We start from the raw sequence: 26660 nt of genomic DNA, 5'->3' as shown, positions 1-26660 counted from the left end.
CGTTTTCTCCTTGTCTTCACCTAGGTAGCTGCTTTCCTCCAGCCCCTGAAAATGTGACTCCTTCATAAAATCAAAATTTATGATTATTCAAATGTTGGGGACTGTGAAAAGAGAGGAAGAAAGAGAGAAAATTAATATTGCAGCTGTTCTTCTGATTAATGAGAGATAATTGCTCATGAAAAGTCACCCCTGTGGCATTTTGTTGTCTCCTGGATCTTTGTTCTTTTCCACTATTATTGAGGACTTTCTTGAAGACTAAGCGGTTCTTTTCAATTTTTGGGTATTCAGAAAGGGTTGCCTGGTTACAGAGAATGGGGAAATCTCGGGCTATATCGGGTAAGATGTGCCACAGACAGCAATATCACAATGCCACTCGGAGAAAAGGATGGATACAAGTTAACGATGCGCTTTCAATAAAACATTCATAGACTTGTTCACGCTTTGATAATGACCTCATTAAAGGGAGCTGGGGGCAAGTAAGTCCTGTCTCCTGTTTGTGTTCGGCTAACAAAACCCAGCTTTGAGATCATTCATCGCTTTGGAAACTAATATGAAATCAATGTAAGAGGAGCAAATAAATCCGAGGCCGCCCCGCCAACTCCTGGGCTGTCCCGCCCTGCTCGCCGCCTCCGTTTGGGGCAGGAGAACCGTGTGGGCAAACGCTAAAAACGAGAGAAAAAGGACTAGGGATTGGGGGGCGGGGTGCTGTTCCATGGGCTGGGGTGTGCGCAGAGGAAAGGGCAATGTGGGAGTTACAGCTCGTAAAACAGCTAACACATCAATAGGTCAGAACTCTAGGGACTGCGGAATAAGCTACACTAAGTCCACATCCTTTGCTTTCCCTGACTTTGCCCATGAAAGGAAATAGAGTGAGAAGCAAGCGGAGAATGTGGGGTCCAGGTCAGGTGTGATCCCAGGTTGGGGAAGTATTGGAAGACCTCTTGAAAGCTACAACCAAGATTCAAATCTCAAGACTGAGTAGGAGGAAACTGCTCATCCAGGCTCAAGTGGGAGAGTCCAGGGGCAAGAAAGTGGCACCTCTGAAATGCTTTAATTTTTTTTTCTCGTTGGAGGGTAAGAGTGGGGTACCCCATGGGCATGTGTTCAGGGGGATGGGGGGACAATTTTGTTACCTTCATATTTGTGACATTGTCTTGCACTCAAGGAAGACAAAGCCGTCTTCTGTCATCCCAGCAAGAAGGAGGAAATCAAAGGATCCCCCTGCCCCTTAAAAGAACTAATTTTCTCCTTGAATTATGAAAGTAATGGCTTAGGTAACAGCCTGTACTCTGTACCCGACTGCTTAATACCGAATAAATCCTTCCACGTGGCTCCCCGAGTCGTGGCAATTAGAGCTCATTATAGGCTCATAAGAGCTCTCATTTCAGGGATTACTTAATGGACGATGAAATTTTATCGGACAGAATCACTGAGAAATAAAATTGCGTGGCAGCGGGGGCACTGTGGGGGCACACTGACAGACTGCTCAGGGGTTCCCTTTGGCTTTGAGCAGATTCAAGGAGCTGCTGTCCTAGGGAAGGGTCTGACTGGGCAGGCCAGCCACATAGCTGCTCAGGGACATGGAGGGTAGGCTTCCTTTGGGAACAGGGGTGGCAAGGCACAGTGGGACCAACTTCTGAAGATGGGGCTGGAGTTGAGAAAAGAAAGAAAGACAGCGATTCAAAGAGAATTAATGAGGAGACTCTAAGGAGAGCCTCCGATATAGAACGTGACCCACAGATTTTTGCTGTTGGTGGGCTCAAGCAATTTATTCTTTAATTTTTTTAAAGTTTGTATTTTAATTCCACTTGGTTAATATGCAATGTTATGTTAGTTTCAGGTGTGTAATATAGTGACTTCACACTTCCATATGTCATCCTGTGCTCATCACCATGGCTCAAGCAATGTACCAAGTCCTCTCACACAGGCGAGTTTCTCAGGCAGGGTCTGCCTTCTGCCTCAAGTCTGGCCCCTAGCCATTGCTCCCCCTGCAGCCCTAAGTCAACCCGTGGGCCTCTCACTTTTCTCAAAATTCCTTAGCATTCCAGTTGGACGTTTCCATACTTAGACATAAATTAGTTGTCCAAGCTTCATAATTAGGATTCTCTAAAACCAAATGGTCCTTGCATAAGCACAAATTCCAGCAATTAGCATAGAAGCTCTTCCCGTGAGCATACCCAGAACCACTGGGAACACAGTGACCCAAAATGTAAGCCGAAAACAGACCTCTGATGACCTTCAACCCAATCCAGAGGGGAAAAAGGAAAGGGGAAAGCTATTACTTTCTTCGAGCACTTGCAAAGTGAATAAATACACATAAGCATATATTATATAAATTACACACACATATACACACACGCATCTGCAAAGTGAGTGGGAAAATCATGTCACCTGTTTGCACAATTTAGACCTGTTAAAAAACACCCAGCCTTTAAGCTTCTCTTAGTGGTTGAGCTCCCATTCTTGTTGGGGCTTGAGTGATTCTGGGACTATGGGCGTTCTCCTGACACGAGTGAGGATGGGTGGGCAGGCTGGGTTGAGGCTGAGTGTCTAGGATGGCTGCTTTGGCAAATCTTGTGGTACAAAAGTAGTTACAGCTGAGCTGCCCTGAGTTAAGCCCTGAGACTCCTTAATTGTTGTCACAAGATGTTGGATTAGCACATTTCTGGAATAGCTGTCTGTTTACACTCTGGAGACCCACCGTCCACTAACCGCTTTCTAATTGAATTCTAATCACATTCAAATAGCTCAATAACCAGCCTCAGCTGCAATTCATAAAACTTTAATTGCCATCCATAAATCCTGGGCTCCCCAGAGCGGGGCGTCCCTACAACCCAATTACACTTCTCTAGCAGGCAAAAGAAATGGTCCCAGAGATGAAAAAGGGGAAGGGAGACACAGAGGACAGAGAGAGAGCCTATGCCTCGCACTGAGAAGTTGATGCTCCCCTAGGATTTGGGCACTGGGTTCTCAGAGATGGAGGGAGTCCTGTCCCCAAGTTTCTTCACACCATTGTGAATGCAGGCCTGAAGTCAGCTGTTTTGGAAAACGGATCAGATTTGTATGGAGTGTTTGCTCACCCTCCCTGCTCCAACCGGACTTTCCTACAGGAGCAAAAAAGGGAAAGGTCTCACCTCTGCCCTCTCACCTTCTCCAAAAATCAATAGCCTCTATCTTGGCAGCCACCAAGGTGCAAGTCTTCTGCTGGAGCCTGTGCACCTCGGATTTCCTTTACCAAACCACCTCTTCTATCCTGAGGCAGGATTCCTTGAGTGGCTCAAATTCCTTCAGCCTCTTTCAGCTTTTAAAGGGGTGCGGGGTGGGGTGGGGGGGAGTGCTTCCCGGTTAGCCTGCCAGTTGCTCAAGGTCTGTAAAACAGAAAGGCGCAGAAAATCACAGGACCCAGAGCAAAGCCTTCCCCAAGCCTGCTCGGTCTCTAGGAGGGCTGGGGTTTGGGTCCTCTCTCCAAAATCATTGGGATGGAGTTTCCAGGGTTGTCCTGGAAATGCACTGGCTTGGAGAAAGGAGAGTGACTCCTGGACGGGTCTCTCCGCCGAAGATTCGGGGATTACAAAGGAGCACAAGGAAGTGTCCTTGATCTAAGCAGCTCCAGGAAGGCCCCAAGTGCAAAGGCGTTTTAGAGCGTCTCAAGCATTAGAATGAAAAGCTCTCTGAAGCTTCTTAGGTAGGAGGCTTCACTCTTGCGCCCCGGATCGGATGGGTCACGAACTAACCACCTGAATGACTCTGGCCAAGTCCAAATGCTGGCGGGGGCGGGGGCACTGTGTGTGTGTGTCCGTGGTCCAAGCCGCGGTGCGGGACTGGGCTGGAGCCAGTCCACCGCCCACACAATCGTGCTGGGAACAGCGGGCCTCACACTCTCCCGGCCTCAGCCGCGGCTGGTACAGAGGAGCAGGGAGCACGGGGCATCCCTATTAAAAAGGCCTCAAGGTCCCCACCTGGTGCCCTTTTCGGCCGGGAGTGGGTAAGAGTTGGCTGGGGCCCAGGCCGGGGAAAGGGGTAGGATGGAGGATGCAGCTCCTATTTCTCGAGAAAGCGTGGAGAAAGAGGGGGAGGAGGCCGGCCTCCCCGCGAAATTAACAAAACCTGCACTTTGCAAAGTCTCCCCCATCCCCCTCCTTCGAGTTCTTCCCTGCCGCGCGCCCGCCCCTCCTCGCCGCCTCTGTTGTGACTCGGGCAGCCTATCCCGAGGGTGGGGAGCTGCTGAGGAGCCTGAGCCGAGCGGTACTCCGCAGCATCACGTGCCGGGGTGGGGGCTATAAAATCCCGGAGCCGGGGCGCCGGGCGGGGGACGTGAGGACCAGCCCTCTCCAGGGACCCCTTTGTTCGCAGCCCAGACGCCGAACACCTCCGCGTCCCCGAGGGCTTGACCGCCTGCGTCCGCGCCGCGCCCGGGGCAGAGCTCAGAACAGGAGAGGAGGGGAGGGGGCGCCACCGCCGGCCCGGCCCTCCAGCCACCCCCCCCTCCCGACATGTCGCGCTCCTTCTATGTCGACTCGCTCATCATCAAGGACTCCTCGCGGCCCGCGCCCTCGCTGCCAGAGCCGCACCCGGGGCCAGATTTCTTCATCCCGCTGGGCATGCCGTCCCCGCTGGTGATGTCTGTGTCGGGGCCCGGCTGCCCGTCCCGCAAGAGTGGCGCGTTCTGCGTCTGCCCACTCTGCGTCACTTCGCACCTGCACTCCTCTCGCGGGCCCGCTGGCTCCGGCGGCGGGGGCGCAGGCGCCGGGAGCACAGGAGCCGGCGGTGGGGGGGCGCCGGGGGGCGCAGGGGCCCTGCCCCTGCTCAAGGGTCAGTTCTCTTCGGGTCCCGGGGACGCGCAGTTTTGTCCTCGCGTGAGTCACGCGCACCATCATCACCACCCGCCGCAGCACCACCATCACCACCATCAGCCCCAGCAGCCCGGCTCCGCCGCCGCCGCGGCGGCCGCGGCGGCTGCGGCGGCGGCCGCGGCAGCCTTGGGGCACCCTCAGCACCACGCACCTGTCTGCGCTGCCACCACCTACAACGTGGGGGACCCGCGGAGATTCCACTGCCTCACCATGGGTAGGGCGGGGGCTCTGGGCACCTACGCGCCGCGCCTTCCCGGCTCCCAGGAGCAAACTTTCCGCCTCCAGTGGAGGAAGTGGCAGCCTGGGGCGGGGGGTGAGTGGGAGGAGGGGCTTTTCGTGTAACTGTGGAGTCGTCCCCAGAAGTTCCACCAAGGTGGAAGTTAGCTTTCCAACCTCTCCAAGCAGCCTGGTCCGTGCACTCCGGGGACCTGGTGTCTCAGTCTTGCGTGATATCGGGGCCTTTGGGACCTCAAACTTGAGGGTTGAGAAACCGAAGGCTAAACTGGCTGAGGTTCGGGGTGGGTATGTTTGAACTTAAGTGTGGCATTCCGTCGTCGGGGCTAGCTAAAGCATGTCCATGCTTTTGGCCAAGCCAGCCTGCCTCTCTGCTAGGCTTGAAGGGAGACCGGACAATGCCCCCCACCCCTCTTTAAGCCTCTGACTTCACATCTCACACATTAAAGGCCTTCACTTGCTGTGGGGGTCTCTGTCCTTCCCCGCTGAGTAATGAAATAAGAAAGGGAGAGGGATGGGTACAGGTGCTTGAGCTTCGCGGGTGGGTCCTGGAGAGGCGTCCTGTCCAAGGGCTGGCACGTGGGGTGGGATCGCCTCACCCGAGAATTACGTCTCTGCCTCTCTTGGCCGGTCTGCAGGGGGCTCGGACGCCAGCCAGGTACCCAATGGCAAGAGAATGAGGACGGCGTTCACCAGCACGCAGCTTCTGGAGCTGGAGCGCGAGTTCTCTTCCAACATGTACCTGTCTCGACTCCGGAGGATCGAAATCGCGACATACCTGAACCTATCAGAGAAGCAGGTGAAAATCTGGTTTCAGAACCGTCGGGTGAAGCATAAGAAAGAAGGGAAGGGCACTCAGAGGAACAGTCACGCGGGCTGCAAGTGCGTAGGCAGCCAGGCGCACTACGCGCGCTCCGAGGATGAGGACTCCTTGTCTCCGGCCTCGGCCAACGATGACAAGGAGATTTCTCCCTTATGAGGAAGGCCCGCCTCCCTCTCACACATGCTCCTGGGCACCCACACAACACAAGGTGACCGGTACCTAGGGGCCCAAATCCTCACCCATGCTGGGGTCTCATCTGCAGAAGGACGGAGTTGAGCACATGCCCGGCCTGACCCTTCAGGTCTCATCCTTGACCTGTTTATTTGAAGTTCCACTCAAAGTTATAGGTCTTTGTTTTTTTAATGTAAATAATCTAGATTCAACTCTGCTTTGTCAAGTAACAGGGGGAAAAAAACACGGTTGGTTTAAGTTTAACACTGTATGTGGGTTTTTGAAAGCGCATGTCCTTTCCCCTTCCCCACTGTCTTTCAGAACCTAAGAAGAGAATGGGGGTTTCTTGATTATTTTCTGTTCTTGTTTTTTAAATGAAAGTATTCAATTGCAAATAATTTAGAGAATTGAATCCTGTAGGTCTCACCTCCTGAAAATTTGCCTGGGGAGAGATTGGAATTCAAGTTGCTGAAGTCCCTATGTATGTGAATAGTTTTATATAAAATTTATATTTATATTTATTTAAATAAATGAAACAAAATCAAGGTTTTCAATTTGTGGTGTTTGCTCTCACCATCTTTCCCCGTCTCCCCCTTGCCCATACCTAGAGAAAGGCACGGATGGGGGGAGGGAAGGTTTCTGAGAATATAGAGGGAAGTGTTGACTAAAAACTAGTAATGTGGGGCTTGGGTTGAGGGAGCTCATGGCACCCCTTCAGTGATGATGTTGCCTACCGAGTACTAACTCCCCATCCTCAAAAGAGCTAAGCTGCTCACAATTGAAAGGACAAGTCATTCCATTTAAAGTGACACTGACAATTAATGACAGACAAACTTATTGATTTATTTAGCAGGGAAATGTCAATATTCCTTACCTAGTATTTATTTTCTGTGGCAGTTCTCCTTTCCTCCCCTTTCCCCTACAGCTCTTTTAGTACTAAAACCAGAATTATGTGATGGAATTCGAACAGTTTTAGGAAGAGCAACAATCCATCAAACAGGTTGGAAGCAATGCACAAGGAAACTTACAAATGATGCTGCAAGTGACTGGAAACATTAGTTCCCGGTTGTTCCTCTAGTGAAGAAATCAGCTGATTCCATCAGTGCTGACAAAACATGAGGGCAGGGACAGGGGATTATTCTGCCCAAAGATTTATATTCTCAGTTTTCCAAAATAGCTCAGAGGTGCCTTCGGACTCTTGCCGTTTTCCTTGGTCTCCCTAACTTTAACCTAAATCTGTTCCCTCCTGATCCCTTTCTTCCCCCTCATCTTGCAGAGTTAATTGCTGCAAACCTGTTCCTGGAGATTTACTCTGCCCTCAGCAGGGCAACCTGGCTCTTTGCTCTGTGCAGCCAGGGCCTGTCACCTAAGGAAGACAAGTGAAGCTGGAAATGTGGAAACTGGGTCTCATTCCCGGCAAGCTGAGCCCTCTAACCCCCACTGGTATTATTTCTGATTATTTTCTGTAAAGATGCCACCCAAGAGGTTCAAGCTAATAGGAACTGTTTACAACACACAGGTTTCTCTAGATCTGATATACTTTCGGTAGGTAGGAACTGAAATCTTACCAGGTGAGATGGGGCTCTACAACTGAGGTCAGGAAGCTAGTTTGGGCAAAGGGCAAAGTTGGGTGGGGGTGGGGTGGAGGATGTGATTATGGTTTTTCCCTGCCCAGAGTTCATTAGTTCTTTCCCTTTCTCTTTTCTTCTTTTTCTTTTCTTTTTTCTTCTCTTCTCTTTTCTTTTCCTTTCCTTTTCTTTCCTCTCTCTGTCTCTGTCTCTGTTTCTCTCTCTCTCTCTCTCTCTCTCTCACACACACACACACACACACACACACACACACACACACACACACGGGAGGCTCAAAGAAGGACTTTGGTCTTCAGCTCCTATTCGGGTACCGACCAGGGCAGGCGGGAGGGACTGAATAGGGAGCTGTCGCCGCTTTGTGCACCGGTCTGGGCCTGGTCCTACGCAGCGGTCACAGGCATCCAGCTCGCTCCTACCCCGGCCTGGGAGGCTGAGCCTCCCGGACTCTCTCACGCGGGGAACCTTGGGCCCGTCGCGCTTCCCGCCGCAAAGGGGAGGAGGTAACCCGCCCGCTGCCTTTCCTGAAGATCCCATCTCCCCCCGTCCCAATAAACAGGACTCTCCGCCCACAAATATAAGGGTGGGAGGAAAGGAGTTTTGAGGCGCAAAGAACGAGAGCGTTTACAGAGAATTCATTTTCGGGAAATAACGGGAAGGACAAAGAGCCCCGGCTGTAGCTCTCCGCGCTCCTGCCCAAAGCGAATCCTCAGCTGGACGGTGGGCCGACACCTCTGTTCCCTGGTCCCCCTCCCAACCACAGCCGGCTTGGGGGGGGGCACCCCTACTGCGCCCAGCGCTGGGCCCTGGTCCTCCCCGAGTCTCAGCCCAATCGGAACCCGAGCTTCGTGTCTCTGTGCCTCGCCTGGCTCGCGCACCCCAGGCCCTGCGCCCGGAGCGCGGAACCACCCACCTGCCACACCCGACTCTGCTCGGCGTCCAGCCCCACCCCCACGGGAGAAGGACACGCGGCACCAGCCCATCTTGCCAGGTTTTGGGCTGCTTGGATGGTGTCAGTCCCCCTCCTTTCTGTCTCGGGGGCGGGGGGGGAGTTCCTTAGGGGAGAGACAACAATTCGTCTCCGACCAGAGGCAAAAAGTTTCAGACAGAGATACATAGCTAGACGTTGGACATTCTCCTGAGAAAAACTAATTAGGGGGTTTCAGGGAGGTTCTAGGATATTCGGTGCCCAGTGGACCTTCGTCTCACTTTCACGGTGAACCATGAGGTCTCCCGTCTACTAGGGTAGGTTTTACACCCTTCCATCCACCCAAGGTAATCATTTGCTGTTTTTGAAGTTTGCAAATCCCAAGGAGTTCTTGGGAATCTCTGATTTTAAAGGTCTACAGTCTGACCTCACGTTAAGAGTTCCTAGGGCAACATTTAGGACATAGTCTGCTAAGCAATCTTGATATCAATCAAACACTTTAAGTGAAATACCCACAGATTTATTTAAAGAGATGTGTGGGGTCATTCTTGACAATTTCTCTACTAGGAAAGCACCAGATGCTAGCTTTTCAGTAGTTTTTCCCAAAACATGGCCTCTTAGGGGCCTATAAACACATCATGGAAAGAGAGAGAGAGAGAATGAAAATGAGAATTAGAAATTAGGATCTTGGTACAGAGAAAAGAAGTCAGCAGCAGGGGCCATTAGTGTGCTGGAATCCAACTCTTTGCAAGCAGTTCTCGTGATGGCTTCAAATGGGAAGAGGTTCTGGGTGGGAAGGGTGACCTTCTGCCCTTGTGCCCTAAGCCCAGTGCTGACATTCTGAGAGAAAAGGAGGAACAGAGACCTTTCCCCTTCACCCTCCCACTCAGTGACCAGCACAAGTCCAAGGCCAAGGACTTAGCATCGATAGTAGCACTTGGCAAGGCTTCTTCTTTTTTTTTCTTTTTTTTTTTTTAAGATTTATTTATTTATTTGACAGAGAGAGATCACAAGTAGGCAGAGAGGCAGGCGGGGCGGGGGGTGGGGGAGCAGGCTCCCTGCTGAGCAGAGAGCCGGACTCGGGGCTCATCCCAGGACCCTGAGATCATGACCTGAGCCAAAGCAGAAGCTTAACCCACTTACCCAGGCACCCCTTGGCAAGGCTTCTTGATTGCAAACCATGCTCAGGGCAGAAGGGACCCAGCATCCTATCCCTGGGGTATCCACAGACCCAGATGATAGAAATGCAGGTAATGATAGACTTCCTTTATTCAGAAGTATTCTAAGTTGATTATCTTAGCTTGGTTCTCCTCCCCCTTACACCACATCTCCCCTACTCCCCCTAAGGATATCAGAAGGTATTTTAAGAGAAAGAAAAAGTTGAGGATGTGAAGTCTTTGACTTTTGGCTCCCTCTTCTCTTTTCTTACCTCCACTGTCTAGCAGTTCTGATCAGTATTAGAAATGCAGCTCGCTGGGTTTGCTCTGACTGGTCAGAGGATTGCCAGGAAGGTGATTGTTCTAAGTGAAAGTGGTCACAGAAACAAGAGGGTCTGTGTGTGTATGTGTGTGTGTGTGTGAGAGAGAGAGAGAGAGAGAGAGAGAGAATTCCACTGGGAGGTGGTCATATACATGGAAAGAAAGAGCTATTTGCACCAGATTTTATTTTATTTTGTTTCGTTTTGCCTCCCATCTCTACCTTTCTTGCAGGTTCTACTCACTTTTCATGGCACTCCTTGGGAGATTTCTTTGAGGGAGGTGGAAAGGTATTTAGAGCTGTTGGGGGGGGAGGGAGGAGAAAAAGGAGAGGGACCCGGGAGAGAGATCTCCACCTCGGGCCTTAAGGGTATGGGAGAAAGGAGAATGACACTCCCAATAGAACCTATTTGCTAGAGGAAATTGGGTTTAAAGGAGCAATCACTGCTTTAAAAGGAACTCCTCCCACCCTCTCCAAACACAGCCTAAAGCTGTCCTAGACGATGAATACAGCTCAGTGCATCAAAGCAATTGTTCCTATTTTCATTATTCACAGGGAATCTTTGAATGTACCTGCTAAGGTGACAGACCTCTTAAAAGGGAACATTTTTCCATGCAATTAAATGGTGCATTTACTAGGCTTCTATTAACATAATTTAATATAAATCTATTTTATAAATCTTTAGGCTCACATTACTGAAAATTAAGCTTCTCCGGAAAAAAAAAATGCCCACATCTCTCCCCTAAATTAGATGTAATAGAATCCAAAAACTTGCTATTCTAAGCTAGCTGGAAATATCAAAAGTAGAAGAATCTTTTGTACTGTCTTTTGTTAATGGTGAAAGTGTGAAGAAAAAAGGCAGTTCATTTCACAGGGTAATTCTACAGGGACGCAGCTTTCCTTCACCCAAGGTCCTGGCCCTTGGAGTCACGCAGGCTGGAGCTAAGAAGGGGGGCCAGTAAGAACAGGAACTGGCAGAAGTCTCAGCAACAGAGTTCAAGCAGAACTCAGATGAAAAAAACAAAAGCCAGCAGTGACTCATATTGGGAAGTAAGTTTCTTCAGTCTGAGGAAAGAAAACCCAAAGCCCATGAGACCTCACAGACCTGAGACCCCACAATGAGGTAGATATTGCCTGTCTGTTCCCATGGCTGGGCTCCTTGTTCTCAAGTGCACCCTCCACAATTCTGGGCATCCCATTGTCTCTGAAAATAGCGTTCTGTGTGCCCTTATACTGATGCCCCTGCCGGCCCTTCTGGACTGGGCATTGCCTCTCTTCAAGCTGAGCTCTGTATTTTCCTGAACCCTTATCCTACCTTTGTTGAGCCTTCCAAATCCCAAACCCAGGAAGGCCCCAGGGACTCCTCTGAGTGAATCCCCACGGATCGGAAGTGTGTGCTGTGTGCTTAGGAAAGTAACTAGTTTCAGATTAATGAAGCAGTGACAATTTCAATCTGCTTAAAGGCGGAGGTTGGCACTGCCCAGGCCTGAGCGTGGGGAGCTCGCCAGGCTGGGCTTTATATTGTCCGCTTTTCTGAAGAGCAGACAAAGATGGATAGAGAGACATTGAAAAGCAGGGGGCGTATTTTAAACAGCCCCATAAAGAGGGCTGTCACTTTAAGACAAGAACCATAGTGCTTTGATGACTTTGTATTAGCTGCACCATTTCAAATAAGGAACTCAAGTCTCTAGCCAGAGGGAGGAGATGGAGAGAGAGGGAGGGAGCGAAGGAAGGGAAGGGGAGAAGGACAGGAAGAGAGTGAGAGAGAGAGAGGAGGCAGAGAATAAGGGGAATGTAGCAATATTCAGCCTGTGTGAGCACTGCAGGCCGACTAAATCTTAGGCTACTACTTGATTTCTGAAGTTCAGGGAGAAACGATCCACAGCAGGTGCAGAGGAAAAAGGCAGGTGGACCTGCTCCCGATGGCAAAGAGTTTCCTGCCCATGGGCGGCAGCCGGCTTCGAGGGGCTCGAGACAGCTTGGCCTCGGTTTGCGGAGAAGGGCTGGAGAGGGACCCGCCGCCCTGCGGCCCCAGCCGCTGAGGATTATAATGGAAATTTTTGAGAGCTTGAAAGAGGAAGGAGGGGGGAGGGCAGGCTTTGGGAGTCTACCTTCACAAAGCCTAATTTAAATTGTTTGGGGTCAAGCAGCAGCAAGCCACCTCCCCCCTTTCCTCCTTAATTAATTAATGACCACGATTAATTATTAGGGTCGAATTTCAAGGCTTCAAAACGCTTTCCCGGAGGGGCTGAAGAGTTGCTAGAGCCAGACACGTGGTTTAACTTGGGAGAAGGGAGTGGAGAGCTGGTAGTTAGTCTCTCCCTTGCTGCTACCCTCTCACGCGCGCTTTCTCTCTCTCTCTCTCTCTCTCTCTGCCTGCTTCTCTCTGACTCTTTGTGCCTTGGGGGTCTCTCTCTCCCTCTTTCTGTCTCTTTTTCTCTCTCTCTCTCTCCTTTGTTCTCCTGGCCCACCTTCCTATTCTCCTCCAAACTCCCCTGCTCCTGGCTCAACCCTGCCAACTCCAGGCCCCCGGTTGGCCGGTGAGAGGGGGGGAATACCCACGCTGTGGTCCCTACCCGGGGCGCCCCACCGCCTTGTCGGGGGTGAGAAGTGAGTGGGCACCAATGTCATTTCACCAGTAGAATCAAGAGTTTTTGACAACTTGCTTTTTTAAAAATTCCTTTCTACCAAAGAAACTAACTTTCTTTTTCTCTATCTTCCTTTCTTTTTCTTTTTTTCCTTTTTTTCTTTCTTTTTTTATTAAAGCATATGGAGCTGGGACTGGGAGATCGCGCCGCTTTAAAGGCCGGCGAAAGGGCTGCCCCGACGGCGGCGCCGGAGGGAGAAGCGTTTAGTCACTGTTTCATTAGGCACTATTTGAACCTTGCAACATGTGGTAATTTCTGGAAGCTGAAAAGGGGGGATTATGTAGGAGGGACACAAGGAAATTAGCGAACGGTTAATTTAACTCGTTTTCTGCTAGACTTTTCGATACATTCCTAATTGACTGAGGGGCAGGTGAAGCTCCCGCCCCATGCAGGCTCATTCACGGTGGGAATAAATGGTTCTTTTTCAACTCACACTGCTCACAATATATCATCGGGGAAAAGACATGCAATGAATATGTTGATTTTTTTATTAATGGAATTACACCCTGCCACGCAGGTGTGAGGGTAAAAACCTATACTGCAATGAAATAAGATTAACAATGAAATTAGAATTTTATTAGCTTTATATGTCACATAGACCTGGATTTGAACTGTCAAAACAAGCAACAAGAAAAGATATTCGGAAGGCAGCCCTGCCAATCAACCAGGAGAAATGGAACAGCGACGAAACCAAATCATAATCGGCTTCCAGTTCCTTCCGCACGACACTGGGCCTTGTGCTGGAGGCGAGCGGGCTGTGGGCCCCGCACGGGTAACGGCCTGTACTCTGGACCCGCAGGTAGGAGCCGAAAACACCACTCGGGGTCGGGAGGCCCCGCCCGGAACAGGACCCAGCTGAAGGCAGAAGGGCCGAGATGGCCCGAGGCCGCCCAGAGGTCAGCGAGAGGGGCCGCGCCACCGCGGCCCGCCGGCCTCAAGCTTCGCATCCTTTCCATCAGCTGCCCGCGCTGGCTGCGATCCGAGGAAATGCAGAGACAAGTCGGATGCGAGGCTGGAGGCAAAGTAGGACGGCCCTTGGAAACCACACTGAGTTTTGTTACCCCGGGGCCTCGGAGCTTTAGGCTCGGCTGCTACCTGGGTCTGGCAGGCGCGGAGGTGCCCTATGCAAATGGTTCACTATTAGGGGGGAAAGAAATACTTCAAATGGCCCTTTGTAACCTTCTATAGAAAATCGAGGTATTCTGCATGACAAAGCACAATTAAGCTTTCTATTCAGGAGTTCTGCAGCTGGTAGCCCATTGGGAAAGTGGGAGGAAACGCGAATATATTAATAGTGTGGCAAAAGTTTTTGTGTGCGTGTCCTTTTCTGGGTCGGGGGTGGGGAGGGGCGGAGGGTGGACCCGGAGGGGAAGAAGGCTCCGCCTTGGATCCTTGCCACCTGAACCGCGTCGCCCCTGCCCACGTGCAAAGCCCCGCTGGTCCCAGACCCGGAGTCCTCGGAATGGTCGCGGCGACCCCGGAGCTCAGAGCTCGGCTGGGCCGACCCTGCGGGTGCCAGCGCCCGGGCGGGGCAGGAGGTGTGCCCCAGCCTGGCCTCCTCGGCCCCTCAAGGCTGGGCGGAAACCCGGGGCCAGGCTGTTCCAGGCGTCTGGTCGCCGCGTAGAAGGGAAGGCTCCCAGTCCTGGTCCTTCTCCCAGACCCCACAGCAGGTGGTGCGCACAAGAGCGCACCGGGGGCCTGCCGTGGTGGGACAGCCTGTGGGGAGAGCAGAGCCAGATTTTCCGTTCAGTTCCAATTTTCTCCACTCCTCCTCCCCCATAGTTGTGGTTTATCTCCTAATCGTTCATTTTTACGGTCCCCAGGGAGAATTTGTTTTGCTTCTTAGGGAAGAAGGGTCCTTAGCCAGCTGTACTGGTTATTCTGTTTGCCTTTCTAGATCCATCTCCACCCTCCTCTGACCTGCCGGGTGCCCGCAGACACCGCCCTTTTTGCACTGTATTATTTCCTCTGTGACCTGCCTCTCCTGCAGCCCCCTGGATCTGGCTTCCATTTGGGTTTGGTGAGTGGCACTGTGACTAACAGGGCAGCCTAAGGAGGGAGGAGACGTGTATTAGTTGTTTCCTGGGATGTTTCTGCTGCCCTGTTCCAGTTCTGACAATTGCTGCTACTTTCCAGAAACTTCCTTTCTGAGAGCCTCTTTTCCAAGGCTCCAGTTCTAATCAGGCTCCCCTGCACCTTCATGGAAAAGGGTGGAAATGCTTTCTGGACTCTACTGGTTCCTAGGTGCATCCACATTCTTGTTCGTTGCCTCAGCCCTACACACATCTCTGCAAATAGTCATTTCATTGAAATATTTCTTCAAAAATCTCAGCTCAGTGTGGTTGCCTAGTGACTGACCAGCCATGTTACCCTTGAGTCAGTCTCTTCTGTAATAGCCTAGTCCATTGTCTCCTCATCTTTGCTGGGATAACTCCTGTAAGAGAAGCCGTCCCAGCCCATTCCATCTCACACAGACTTGACCATGAGGAACACTTCCTTGTGTTGTATCAGAGTCTTCCCTCATAATTCCTTTTTTTTTAAATTTTAAAGATTTTTATTTATTTATTTGATGGACAGAGATTACAAGTATGCAGAGAGGCAGGCAGAGAGAGAGGAAGAAGCAGGCGCTCCCTGGTGAGCAGAGAGCCCAATGTGGGGCTCCATTCCTGGGACCATGACCTGAGCTGAAGGCAGAGGCTTTAACCCACTGAGCCACCCAGGAGCCCCTTCCCTCATAATTTCTGTCCCTAGGTCCTACCGAGTTTTTCCCCCCATGGGCTTCAAGGTGTCTTCTTCCCTTTTCCCATCTGTGAGCGCCATGATGGCAGCAACTATGTCCTCAGCACTGATCACAATCCTAGTATGCAGTAGGTGCCTAATAGATGCCAGCTGGATCAAAGCATCAGTCTGCTTCCAAGTCTCCACCAGTTGCTTCAAACATGGAGGTTAGAAACAGCTATATTTCATGGTAGTTGTATATACATATATGTGATAAATATAATGTATAGGGTATACACACACATCTATAGGATACACATACGTGCACACATATATAGAGAGAACGAGAGAGAGAGAGAGAGAGAAGCTTCTGGAATCACTTTATCTGCCCTCCTATATACTAGCAATTGACTTTGGGCAATTCACTAACTTCCATTTTTCTCAGGTGTAAAATGGGGATAATTAATAGTGCCTTCCTTATAAGAGTGTTGAGGGTTATTTTTTTAAAAGATTATTTATTCATGAGAGACAAATGTGTGACCCTATCCAGGACCCTGGGGTCTTTTTTTTTTTTTCTTTTCAGCGTAACAGAATTCATTGTTTATGCACCATACCCAGTGCTCCATGCAATCCGTGCCCTCCATAATACCCACCACTTGGCTCCCCCAGCCTCCCACCCCCCACTTCAAAAGCCTCAAATTGTTTTTCAGAGTCCATAGTCTCTCATGGTTCATCTCCCCTTCCAATTTCCCTCAACTCCCTTCTCCTCTCCATCTCCCTATGTCCTCCATGTTATTTGTTATGCTCCACAAATAAGTGAAACCATATGATGACTGACTCTCTCTGCTTGACTTATTTCACTCAGCATAATCGCCTCCAGTCCCGTCCATGTTGCTACAAAAGTTGGGTATTCATCCTTTCTGATGGAGGCATAATACTCCATAGTGTATATGGACCACATCATCCTTATTCATTCGTCTGTTGAAGGGCATCTTGGTTCTTTCCACAGTTTGGCGACCGTGGCCATTGCTGCTATAAACATTGGGGTACAGATGGCCCTTGTTTTCACTACATCTCTATCTTTGGGGTAAATACCCAGGAGTGCAATTGCAGGGTCATAGGGAAGCTCTATTTTTAATTTCTTGAGGAATCTCCACACTGTTTTCTGAAGTGGCTGCACCAACTTGCATTCCCACCAACAGGACCCTGGGATCTTAACCGACTGAGCCACTCAGGCACCTGAGTGTTAAGGATTAAATAAGGAAATATATATGAAGATATATAGATATTTAGAGAAAATAGAGAAAGACTAACTGAAAGAGTAACTTTGGAATAAAGACCTGAAAGAAGTGTGGAGAAAATGAACTTGTGGCTTTTGATGGAGCAAGAAAATTCCCAACAGAGGTAACAACAGGTGCAAAGGTCTGGGTGGTGACAGGGCTGAGGTCCCTGAGAAATGGGGTAGAGGCAGCGTGACTGCAAGGAGTATGTGTCTGTGGGTGGTGGAAGGGAGGTCAGAGTGGTGATGGATCCTATAGGTCATAGTGAGGACTTGGGCTTGGCCTTTCTTCCTTTCTTTCTTTCTTTCTTTCTTTCTTTCTTTCTTTCTTTCTTTCTTTCTGTCTTTATTTGACAGGCAGAGATCACAAGTAGGCAGAAAGGCAGGCGGGGTGGGGGGGAAGCAGGCTCCATGCTGAGCAGAGAGCCCGGCAAGGGGCTCCATCCCAGGACCCTGAGATCATGACCTGAGCTGAAGGCAGAGGCTTTAACCCACTGAGCCACCCAGGTGCCCCTTGGGCTTTTATTTTTAGTCAACTGGGAAGCTTTGGGAGAATTTTGAGTAGAGGAGTGATATGCATAACATATGGATTATTTGGCTGTGGTGTTAAAAGAAACAAGGATGTTAAGTCTGTCAGATTAAGCCTGGTAAGAGGTGATGGTGGCATGGACTACAGTGGAGGTAATGGGAGTGGGGAGAAGTGCAGAATGCTTGGGTTTGATTTGGTAGAGTAGCTAGGATTTTCTGAAAGACTGACTCTGAGGAGTGAGAGAGAGTGTCAAGGAGAACACCAAGGTGTTTACCTCATGCATTTAGAAGAGAAAAAGTTGGCATTAAGAGGAATATAGGAGGGGGCACCTGGGTGGCTCAGTGGGTTAGGCCTCTGACTTTGGCTCAGGTCATGATCTCAGGGTCCTGGGACCGAGCCCTGCATCGGGCTCTCTGCTCAGTGGGGAGCCTGCTTCCCCCCTTTCTGCCTGCCTCTCTGCCTACTTGTGATCTCTCTCTCTCTTTCTCTGTCAAATAAATAAATAAAATATTTTTAAAAATTAACAACTCTTGGGGTGCCTGTGTGGCTCGGTCAGTGAAGTGTTAAAAGAAAAAAAAAAGAAGAATATAGGAGGGACAAATTTTAGGATATGTTAAGTTTGAAATGAAAATTAAACATCAAAGTGAGAGTAGGATATCATGAAGGCAATTGGGAAAGACGCCTGAAGTTCTGAAGTGAGATCCAGACTGGAGAACTGAATAGAGAAGTTATGGACATAATGATATTAGAACCATGTGACAAGATGAACTCATACGAGAGTGAGTATAAAATAAAAAGGAAAGAAACCTGAGGGCTGAGGACTGGAGACTCAAAAATCTAAGACTTACAAGTATGGGGAAAAGTCACAGAGATGAGAAAGAACTAGCAGAGAGGGAGACAATGAGGTGGGTTGTCTGACCCAGCTTCTTGCCTGGAGAAAATTTCATGCACTCAGGGAGGGTAACCTGAATAAAGTCCAGCAGTTTCCCTGAATTCTGAGGAGATAGAATTCAGAAGCCACCAAGATGGCCAGGATTCACAGGACACAGTACCTACGCAGTAACAAATTGCTCAGAAAGAAAGTTCTAGAAATCTATAGAAATTTCCCCTTCAGGTTTTCAGCTAAGTGTTCATTGGTACTTTCACATAAAAAACTTACCTGAGGCCAGAGAAAGAATACCACAAAGAAGCAGGCTGAACAGGTGTGCCCAGTTGGCTCAGTTGGTTAACTGTCTGCCTTCTGCTCTGGTCATGATCCCAGGTTCCTGGGATGGAGCCCCACATCCTGCTCCCTACTCAGAGGGGAGTCTATCTCTCCCTCTCCCTCTGCCCCCACCCAGCTTCTGCTCTCTCTCATAAATAAATCAAATCTTAAAAAAAAAAAAAAAGGATAAAAAAAGAAGCAGCAGACTGAATTCAGCACATCACACATGCCTGGTAATACTTTGTCCTCCCTCTGGCCAGAATGAAAAGACCTCCTAACACACAGCAGTCTTTTCATTCAAATAGAGTGCTCAGAAAGGTATTTCCTCAGTAGTAGGGCAAAATTAGCCCGGGACTAAAGGCTGCTCACGTTCCACCTAACAAAGCTTAAAAGCAAGCTTCAAAAGGATCAAACTGTTTCCAAGTAAACTAACTGCATGTGAGAGTGAAGCTCAAAATTATTTAAAGGAATTAAAAAAAAAAACAAAACCCAAAAAACCCTAGTACCCTAGAAGATAAAATTCATTTAATGAAAACATACCAGGCATGAAAAGAGGTTGCAAATTATGACAATGAGAAGAAAAATCAATCAATAGAAACAGACACAGAAATGACACAATTGGCAGAATTAGTAGACAAAGACATTAAAACAATCATTTCATTTAAAAATCCCCTCCAGTCGTTAAGCATCTGCCTTTGGCTCAGGTCCTGATCCCAGGGTTCTGGGATAGAGTCCCTCATCTGGGTGCCTTGCTCAGGGGGGAGCCTGCTTCTCCCTCCCTTCCCACTCGCCCTGCTTGAATTCCCTCTCTTGCTCTTCCCCTCTCTATGTCAAATAAATAAATAAAATCTCTAGAAAAAAAAATCCCATCCATATACAGCTGACCCTCAAATAATGTGGGTTTGAACTGCACAGGTTAACTTACAGTTGGATTTATTTTGATAAACACAGTCCAGTATCATAAATGTATTTTCTCTTCCTTAAGATTTTCTTAATAACTTTCTTTTCTCTAACTTTTTAAATTGTAAGAATACAGTGTATAGTATATATAACATACAAAATATGGGTTAATTCATTGTTTATGTTATCCATAAGGCTTCTAGTCAACAGGAGGCTATTAGTAGTTAAGTTTTGGGGAGTCAAAGGGTACATATAGACTTTAGACAGTGTGTGGGGGTGTCAGATCCCCAACCTCTCTATTGTTCAATGGTCAGCTATATTCGGGAAGGTAGAGGAAAGCATGAGCATGGTAATGAGAGATCTGGAAAATATTTTAAAAAGAGCTGAATCAAAATTATGGAATTAGGAAATATAATGCCTGAGATGAAAATCCCATCAGATGTGATTAACAACCACAAGACACCCTAAATAAAAGATTAGTGACCCTAAGGACAGCCATCAAGACTGTCCACAGCAAACTATGGTGAGTTTAAAAAATGAAAAGGCCAAGTATCAGTGAGTTGTGGTACAATATCAAGTGGCCTATACATGTTATTGGAGTTCCAGAAGGAATTGAAAGAGAAAGAGGAAGGGGCAGAAAAAACATTTAGAGATATCATGGCCAAACCTTTCCAAATTTGATGAAAACTATACAGATCCAAGAAGTTCAGTAAACTCCAATCATGAGGAAACATGAGGAAAGCCATCCCAAGGCACATCAAAATCATAATGATAAACAGAAAATCTTAAGAACAGCTAGAGAAAAGAAGACATTATATACAAAGGAACAGCCTGCCTCTCAGCCTGCTTGTGATCTCTCTCTGTCAAATAAATAAATAAAATCTTTAAAAAAAAAAAAAAAGATAAGGATGACAGTCAGTTTGTCATCAAGAAGGATGCAAGCCAAAGACAACAGTGGTTTCTGTCTTTAAACTACTGAAAGAACAAAACAGTCAACCAGAATTCTAAACTCAGCAAAAATATCTTTCAGAAACAAATATTGAATGAAGACGTTTTTAGATATACAGTGCCGAAAGACCTCATCATCAGCACACCATCACTGCAAGAAATGTTAAAGAAAGTCTTTCAGGTAGAAGGAAAATGATATCAGAGAAAAATCTACATATATCCAAAGGAGTGAAGAACACTGGAGATAGTAACTATGTGGGGGTAAATATAGAATATGCTTTAGAAAATTTCCTTAAAAAGAGAATTGACTGTTGGCCACCTGGGTGGCTCAGTTGGTTAAGTGTCTGCCTTTGACTCAGGTCATGATCTCAGGGTCCTGGAACTGAGTTCCACATTGGGCTCTCAACTCACTGGGGAGCCTGTTTCACTCTCACTTTTCCCTGTGCTCTCCTTCTCTCTTTCTCTCTCAAATAACAAATAGATAAATCTTTAAAAAAGAGAGAGAGAATTGACTGTTTAAAGTAAAATAAAGTATTATGGAGTTTAAACATATAGTTGATTCTTGTTATTATGTAGTTATGTTTTTTTCTAATTAGCTAACATGTATTATTGGTTTCAGAAGTACATGTCTGTGATTCACCAGTCTTTTATAATACCCAGTGCTCATTACATCACATGCCTTCTTTAATATTCGTCACCCAGTTACCCCATCCCTCCACCCCCTCCAACAACCCTCAGTTTGTTTCCAAACCTTCAGTTTGTCTCTTATGGTTTGTCTGTCTCTCTCTCTCTCTCTGGTTTCGTATTGTATTTTTTCCTCTTTCCCAGATGATCCTCTGTTTTGTTTCTTAAATTCCACATATCAGTGAGATCATATGATAATTGTCTTTCTCTGATTGACTTATTTTCTTCAGCACAATACCCTCCAGTTCCAGCCATATCAATGTAAATGGTAAGTATTCATCCTTTCTGATGGCTGAGTAATATTCCATTGTGTGTGTATGAAATCACATCCTCTTTATCCATTCATCTGTCAGTGGACATCTGGGTTTCTTCCATAGTTCGGCTATTGTGGACATCGCTGCTATAAGCATTTGGGTGCACATGTCCCTATTGATCACTACATTTGTATCTTTGGGGTAGATACCTAGTAGTGCAATTATTGGGTCATAGGGTAGCTCTATTTGCAACTTTTTGAGGAACCTCCATACCATTTTCCAAAGTGGCTGCACCAGCTTGCATTCCCACCAACAGTGTAGGAGGGTTCCCCTTTCTCTGCATCCTCTCCAACATCTGTCATTTCCTGACTGGTTAATTTTAGCCATTCTGACTGGTGTGAGGTGATATCTCATTGTGGTTTTGATTTGTATTTCCCTGATGCCAAGCGATGTTGAGCATTATTTTATGTGTCTGTTGGCCATTTGGATGTCTTCTTTGGAGAAATGTCTGTTCATGTCTTCTGCCCATTTCTTGATTGGATTATTTGTTCTTTGGGTGTTAAGTTTGATAAGTTCTTTATAGATTTTGGATATTAGCCTTTTATCTGATATGTCATTTACTAATATTTTTTCCCATTCTGTCACTTGTCTTGGTTTTGTTGGCTGTTTCCTTTGCTGTACAAAAGCATTTTATCTTGAGGAAGTCCTAATAGTTCACTTTTGCCTTTGTTTCTCTGGTCTTTGGAGACATGTCTAGCAAGAAGTTGCTGCAGCTGAGGTGGAAGAGGTTGCTGCCTGTGTTGTCTTCTAGGATTTTGATAGATTCCTGTCTCACATTTAGGTCTTTCATCCATTTTGAGTCTATTTTTGTGTAGTATAAGGTAATGGTCCAGTTTCATTCTTCTGTGTGTGGCTGTCCAATTTTCCCAACACCATTTGTTGAAGAGACTGTCTTTTTTTTTTCCATTGGCTATTCTTTCCTTCTTTGCTGAAGATAGTTGACCATAGAGTTGAGGGTCCATTTCTGGGTTCTCAATTCTGTTTCCTTGGCACTGTTTTTGTACCAGTACCATATTGTCTTTTTTTTTTTTTTTTTTTCTTTTTTTTTTTTTCCCAATTTATTTATTTTCAGAAAAACAGTATTCATTATTTTTTCACCACACCCAGTGCTCCATGCAAGCTGTGCCCTCTATAATACCCACCACCTGGTACCCCAACCTCCCACCCCCCCGCCACTTCAAACCCCTCAGACTGTTTTTCAGAGTCCATAGTCTCTCATGGTTCACCTCCCCTTCCAATTTACCCAAATTCCCTACTACTCTCTAACGCCCCTTGTCCTCCATGCTATTGGTTATGCTCCACAAATGAGTGAAACCATATGATAATTGACTCTCTCTGCTTGACTGATTTCACTCAGCATAATCTCTTCCAGTCCCGTCCATGTTGCTACAAAAGTTGGATATTCGTCCTTTCTGATGGAGGCACCATATTGTCTTGATGATTATTGCTTTGTAATAGAGCTTGAAGTACAAAATTGTGATGTCACCAGCTTTGGTTTTCTTTTTCAACATTCTTTTGGCTATTCTGGGTCTTTTCTGGTTCCATACAAATTTTAGGATTCTTTGTTCCATTTCTGTGAGAAAAGTTGATGGTATTTTGATAGGGATTGCACTGAATGTATAGATTGCTCTAGATAGCATGACATTTTAATAATATTTGTTATACCAATCCATAAGCATGGAACGTTTTTCTATTTCTTTGTGTCTGCCTCAATTTTTTTCATGAGTGTTCTAGTTTTCTGAATACAAATCCTTTACCTCTTTGGTTAGGTTTATTCCTACATATTTTATGGATTTTGGTGCAATTGTAAATGGATTGATTCTTTGATTTCACTTTCTTCTTCATTGTTAGTGTATAGAAATGCAACTTACTTCTGTGCATTGATTTTATATTCTTCAGCTTTGCTAAACTCCTGTGTCAGTTCTAATGATTTTTGGGTGGAGTCTTTTGGGTTTTCTACGTGAAGTATCATATCATCTGTGAAGAGTGAAAGTTTGACTTCTTTGCCAATTTGGATGCCTTTTTTCTTTTTGTTGTCTGATTGCTGAGGCTAGGACTCCCAGTTGAACAACAATGTTGAGAGTGGGCATCCCTGCCATATTTCTCAGCTGAGAGCTTTTCCCCATTGAGGATGATATTTACCATGTGGTTTTAGTATATGGCTTTTGATATTGAGGTTTATTCCTTCTATCCCTACACTGTGGAGAGTTTTTATCAAGAAAGAATGCTATATTTTGTCAAATGCTTTTTCTGCATCTATAGAAGGGATCATATGGTTCTTGTCCTTTGTTTTATTAATATAGTGTATCACAATGATTGATTTGTTGATGCTGAATCACCTTTGCAGCCAAGGAATAATTCCCACTTGGCTGTGGTGAATAATCCTTTTAATGTGCTGTTGGATCTTACTGGCTAGGATCTTGTAAGAATTTTCACATCCATGTTCATCAGGCATATTGGTCTGTAATTCTTCTTTTTTGTGGGGGTCTTTGTCTGGGTTTGGGATCAAGGTAATATTGGCCTCATAGAATTAGTTTGGAAGTTTTCCCTTCATTTCTGCTTTTTGAAACAGTTTCAAAAGAATTAATTCTTCTTTATATGTTTGGTATAGGGTGCCTGTGTGGCTCAGTGAGTTAAGCCTCCATGTATTTGAGTTCTCTCCAAATTTCCTCTTGTGATTGAGTTCCAGTTTCAAAGCATTGTGGTCTGAAAATATGCAGAGAATGATCCCAGTTTTTTGGTACTGGTTGAGACCTGATTGGTAACCTATTATGTGATCTATTCCTGATTATGTTCCTTGTGTACTTGAGAAGAATGTGTGTTCTGTTGCTTTAAGATGGAATGCTCTGAATATATCTATTATGTCCATCCTGCCCAGTGTATAATTCAAAGCCTTTGTTTCCTTGTTGATCTTCTGCTTAGATGATCTGTACATTGCTGTGAGTGGGATGTTAAAGTCCCATGCTGTTATTATATTATTATCAATGTGTTGTTTTAATTTTGTTATTAATTTGTTTATATATTTGGCTGCTCCTAAATTAGGGGTATAAATATTTACAATTGTTAGATCTTGTTGGATAGACTACTCTATTATGATATAGTGCCTTCCTCATCTCTTATTACAGAGAGAGAGAGGCAGAGAGAGCGAGCACAGGCAGACAGAATGGGAGGCAGAGGCAGAGGGAGAAGCAGGCTTCCTGCCGAGCAAGGAGCCCGATGCGGGACTCGATCCCAGGACACTAGGATCATGACCTGAGCCGAAGGCAGCTGCTTAACCAACTGAGCCACCCAGGTGTCCCCCTCATCTCTTATTACAATCTTTGGCTGAAAATTCAGTTTGTCTAGGATGCGTGGGTGGCTCAGTTGGTTAAGTCGATGGCTTCGGCTCAGGTCATGATCCTGGGGACCTGGGATCGAGTCCTGCATCAGGCTCCTTGCTCAGCAGGGAGCCTGCTTCTCTCTCTGCCTCTGCCTGCCATTTTGCCTGCTTGTGTATGTGCTCTCTCTCTGACAAATAAATAAGTAAATAAAATCTTAAAAAAAAAATCTAGTTTGTCTGATATAAGGATTGCTATGCCAGTTTTCTTTTTATGTCTGTTAACATGATAAATGGTTCTCCACCCCATCAGTTTCAATCTGGAGGTAGCTTTGGGTCTCAAATAAGTCTCTTGGGGTGTCTGGGTGGCTCAGTCAGTTAAACGTCTGTCTTTGGCTCAGGTCATGATCCTAGGGCCCTGGGATCCAGCTCTTCACCTCTCTATAAGAGACTAATTTTATTTATTTTCTTAAGAAATATTTTATTTATTTATTTATTTATTTATTTGTCAGAGAGAAAGAAACAGAGAGAGCACAAGCAGGGAGAATAGCAGAGGGAGAAACCGGCTCTACACTGAGCAGGGTGCATGGCTCAGAACTTGATTCCAGGACCCTGGGATCATGACATGAGCCAAAGACAGATGCTTAACTGACTGAGCCCCCCAGGCATCCCTTGTTTGTTTGTTTGTTTGTTTGTTTAATCCAATCTGCTACCCTACATCTTTTGACTGGAGCATTTAGTCCATTTGCATTCGGAGTAATTATTGAAAGGTATGAATTTAGTGTCATTGAATAATGTCACTGTTTCTGTGCATTGTCTCTGTTTCCGTTCCTTTCTGGTCTTTGTTACTTTTGGGCTGTCTCTTTGATCAGAGAATCCCCTTTGATATTTCTTGAAGGGCTGGTTTAGTGTTCACACATCCCTTCAGTTCTTGTTTGTCCTGGAAACCCTTTATCTCTCCTATTCTAAATGACAATCTTTTTGGATAAAGTATTTTAGGCTGCATGTTTTTCCTTTTTAGCACCTTCAGTATATTATGGCAGTCCGTTCTGGCCTCCCTGTTCTGTGTGGACAGTTATGCTACCAGCGCTATGTTTCTACCCTTATAGGTTAAGGACCTCTTGTCCCATGCTGCTTTTAGGATTTTCTCCTTATCTCTGAAATTTGAAAACTTCTGTATTATAAGTTGAGCTGTTGACCTATTTTTACTGATTTTTGAGGGGAATTCTCTGTGCCTCGTGGACGTGAATGCCTGTTTTCTTCCCCAGATTAGGGAAGTTCTCCCTTATTTGTTCAAATAAACCTTATGCCCTCCCTTATCTTCTGGAACGCTTTTTATTGAGATATTATTTCACTTTATGGAATCACTGAGTTTTAGAAGTCTCCCTCTGTGATCCAGTTAGCTGTTCTTTCTGTATTTTTTTCAGCTTCTTTATTTTCCATCATTTTTCCTTCTATATCACTCTCTCTTCTGCCTCATTTGTCTTCATTTGTGACTGTTTCTTAATAATAGCATTTTAAATTTTGGCATGATTATATTTTAGTTCTTTTGTTTCTATACTAAGGGATTCTGTAGTGTCTTCTATGCTTTTTTCTGCCTTTAAAAAAATTATTTATTTATTTTTCAGAGAGAGAGAGAGAGTATGAGCAGAGGGAGTAGCAGGTAGAATGAGAAGCATACTCCCCACCAAGCAGAGAGCCTGATGTGGGACTCAATCCCAGGACCCTGGGGTCATGACCTGAGCTGAAGGCAGATGCTTAACTGACTGAACAACCCAGGTTTCCCTCTTCTATGCTTTTTCCAAGCCCAGCTTATATTTTTATAATAATTGTTTTAAATTCTAGTTCAGATATCTTACTTATATCCACATTGATTAAAGTCTTTTTTTTTAATTTTTTCAATTTATTTATTTTCAGAAAAACAGTATTCATTATTTTTTCACCACACCCAGTGTTCCATGCAATCCGTGCCCTCTATAATAACCACCACCTGGTACCCCAACCTCCACCCCCCCGCCACTTCAAACCCCTCAGATTGGGGCACCTGAG

General features: G+C 46.5%; 1 protein-coding gene across 1 annotated transcript; it reads left to right on the top strand.

The window, feature by feature from the left end:
- The first annotated feature begins 4493 nt into the window (after positions 1–4493).
- On the top strand, positions 4494–6626 carry GSX2 (GS homeobox 2). The gene is made up of 2 exons (XM_044268149.1): positions 4494–5067; positions 5726–6626. Exons 1-2 carry the CDS (start codon positions 4494–4496, stop codon positions 6064–6066), a joined length of 915 nt encoding a protein of 304 aa, XP_044124084.1. The 3' UTR covers positions 6067–6626.
- Positions 6627–26660: the final 20034 nt, after the last annotated feature.

The sequence above is a fragment of the Neovison vison genome, chromosome 11 (genome assembly GCF_020171115.1).
Source record: "Neovison vison isolate M4711 chromosome 11, ASM_NN_V1, whole genome shotgun sequence".
NCBI lineage: Eukaryota > Metazoa > Chordata > Mammalia > Carnivora > Mustelidae > Neogale > Neogale vison.
Note: the sequence above shows the minus strand (reverse complement) of the source record. Positions and strands in the feature narration are given on the sequence as shown.

Coding starts and splice junctions, on each gene's coding strand:
- GSX2 (XM_044268149.1), top strand. CDS start 4,494: ATGTCGCGCTCCTTCTATGTCGACTCGCTCATCATCAAGGACTCCTCG. Junction 5,068..5,725: donor ATTCCACTGCCTCACCATGG/GTAGGGCGGGGG, acceptor GCCGGTCTGCAG/GGGGCTCGGACGCCAGCCAG.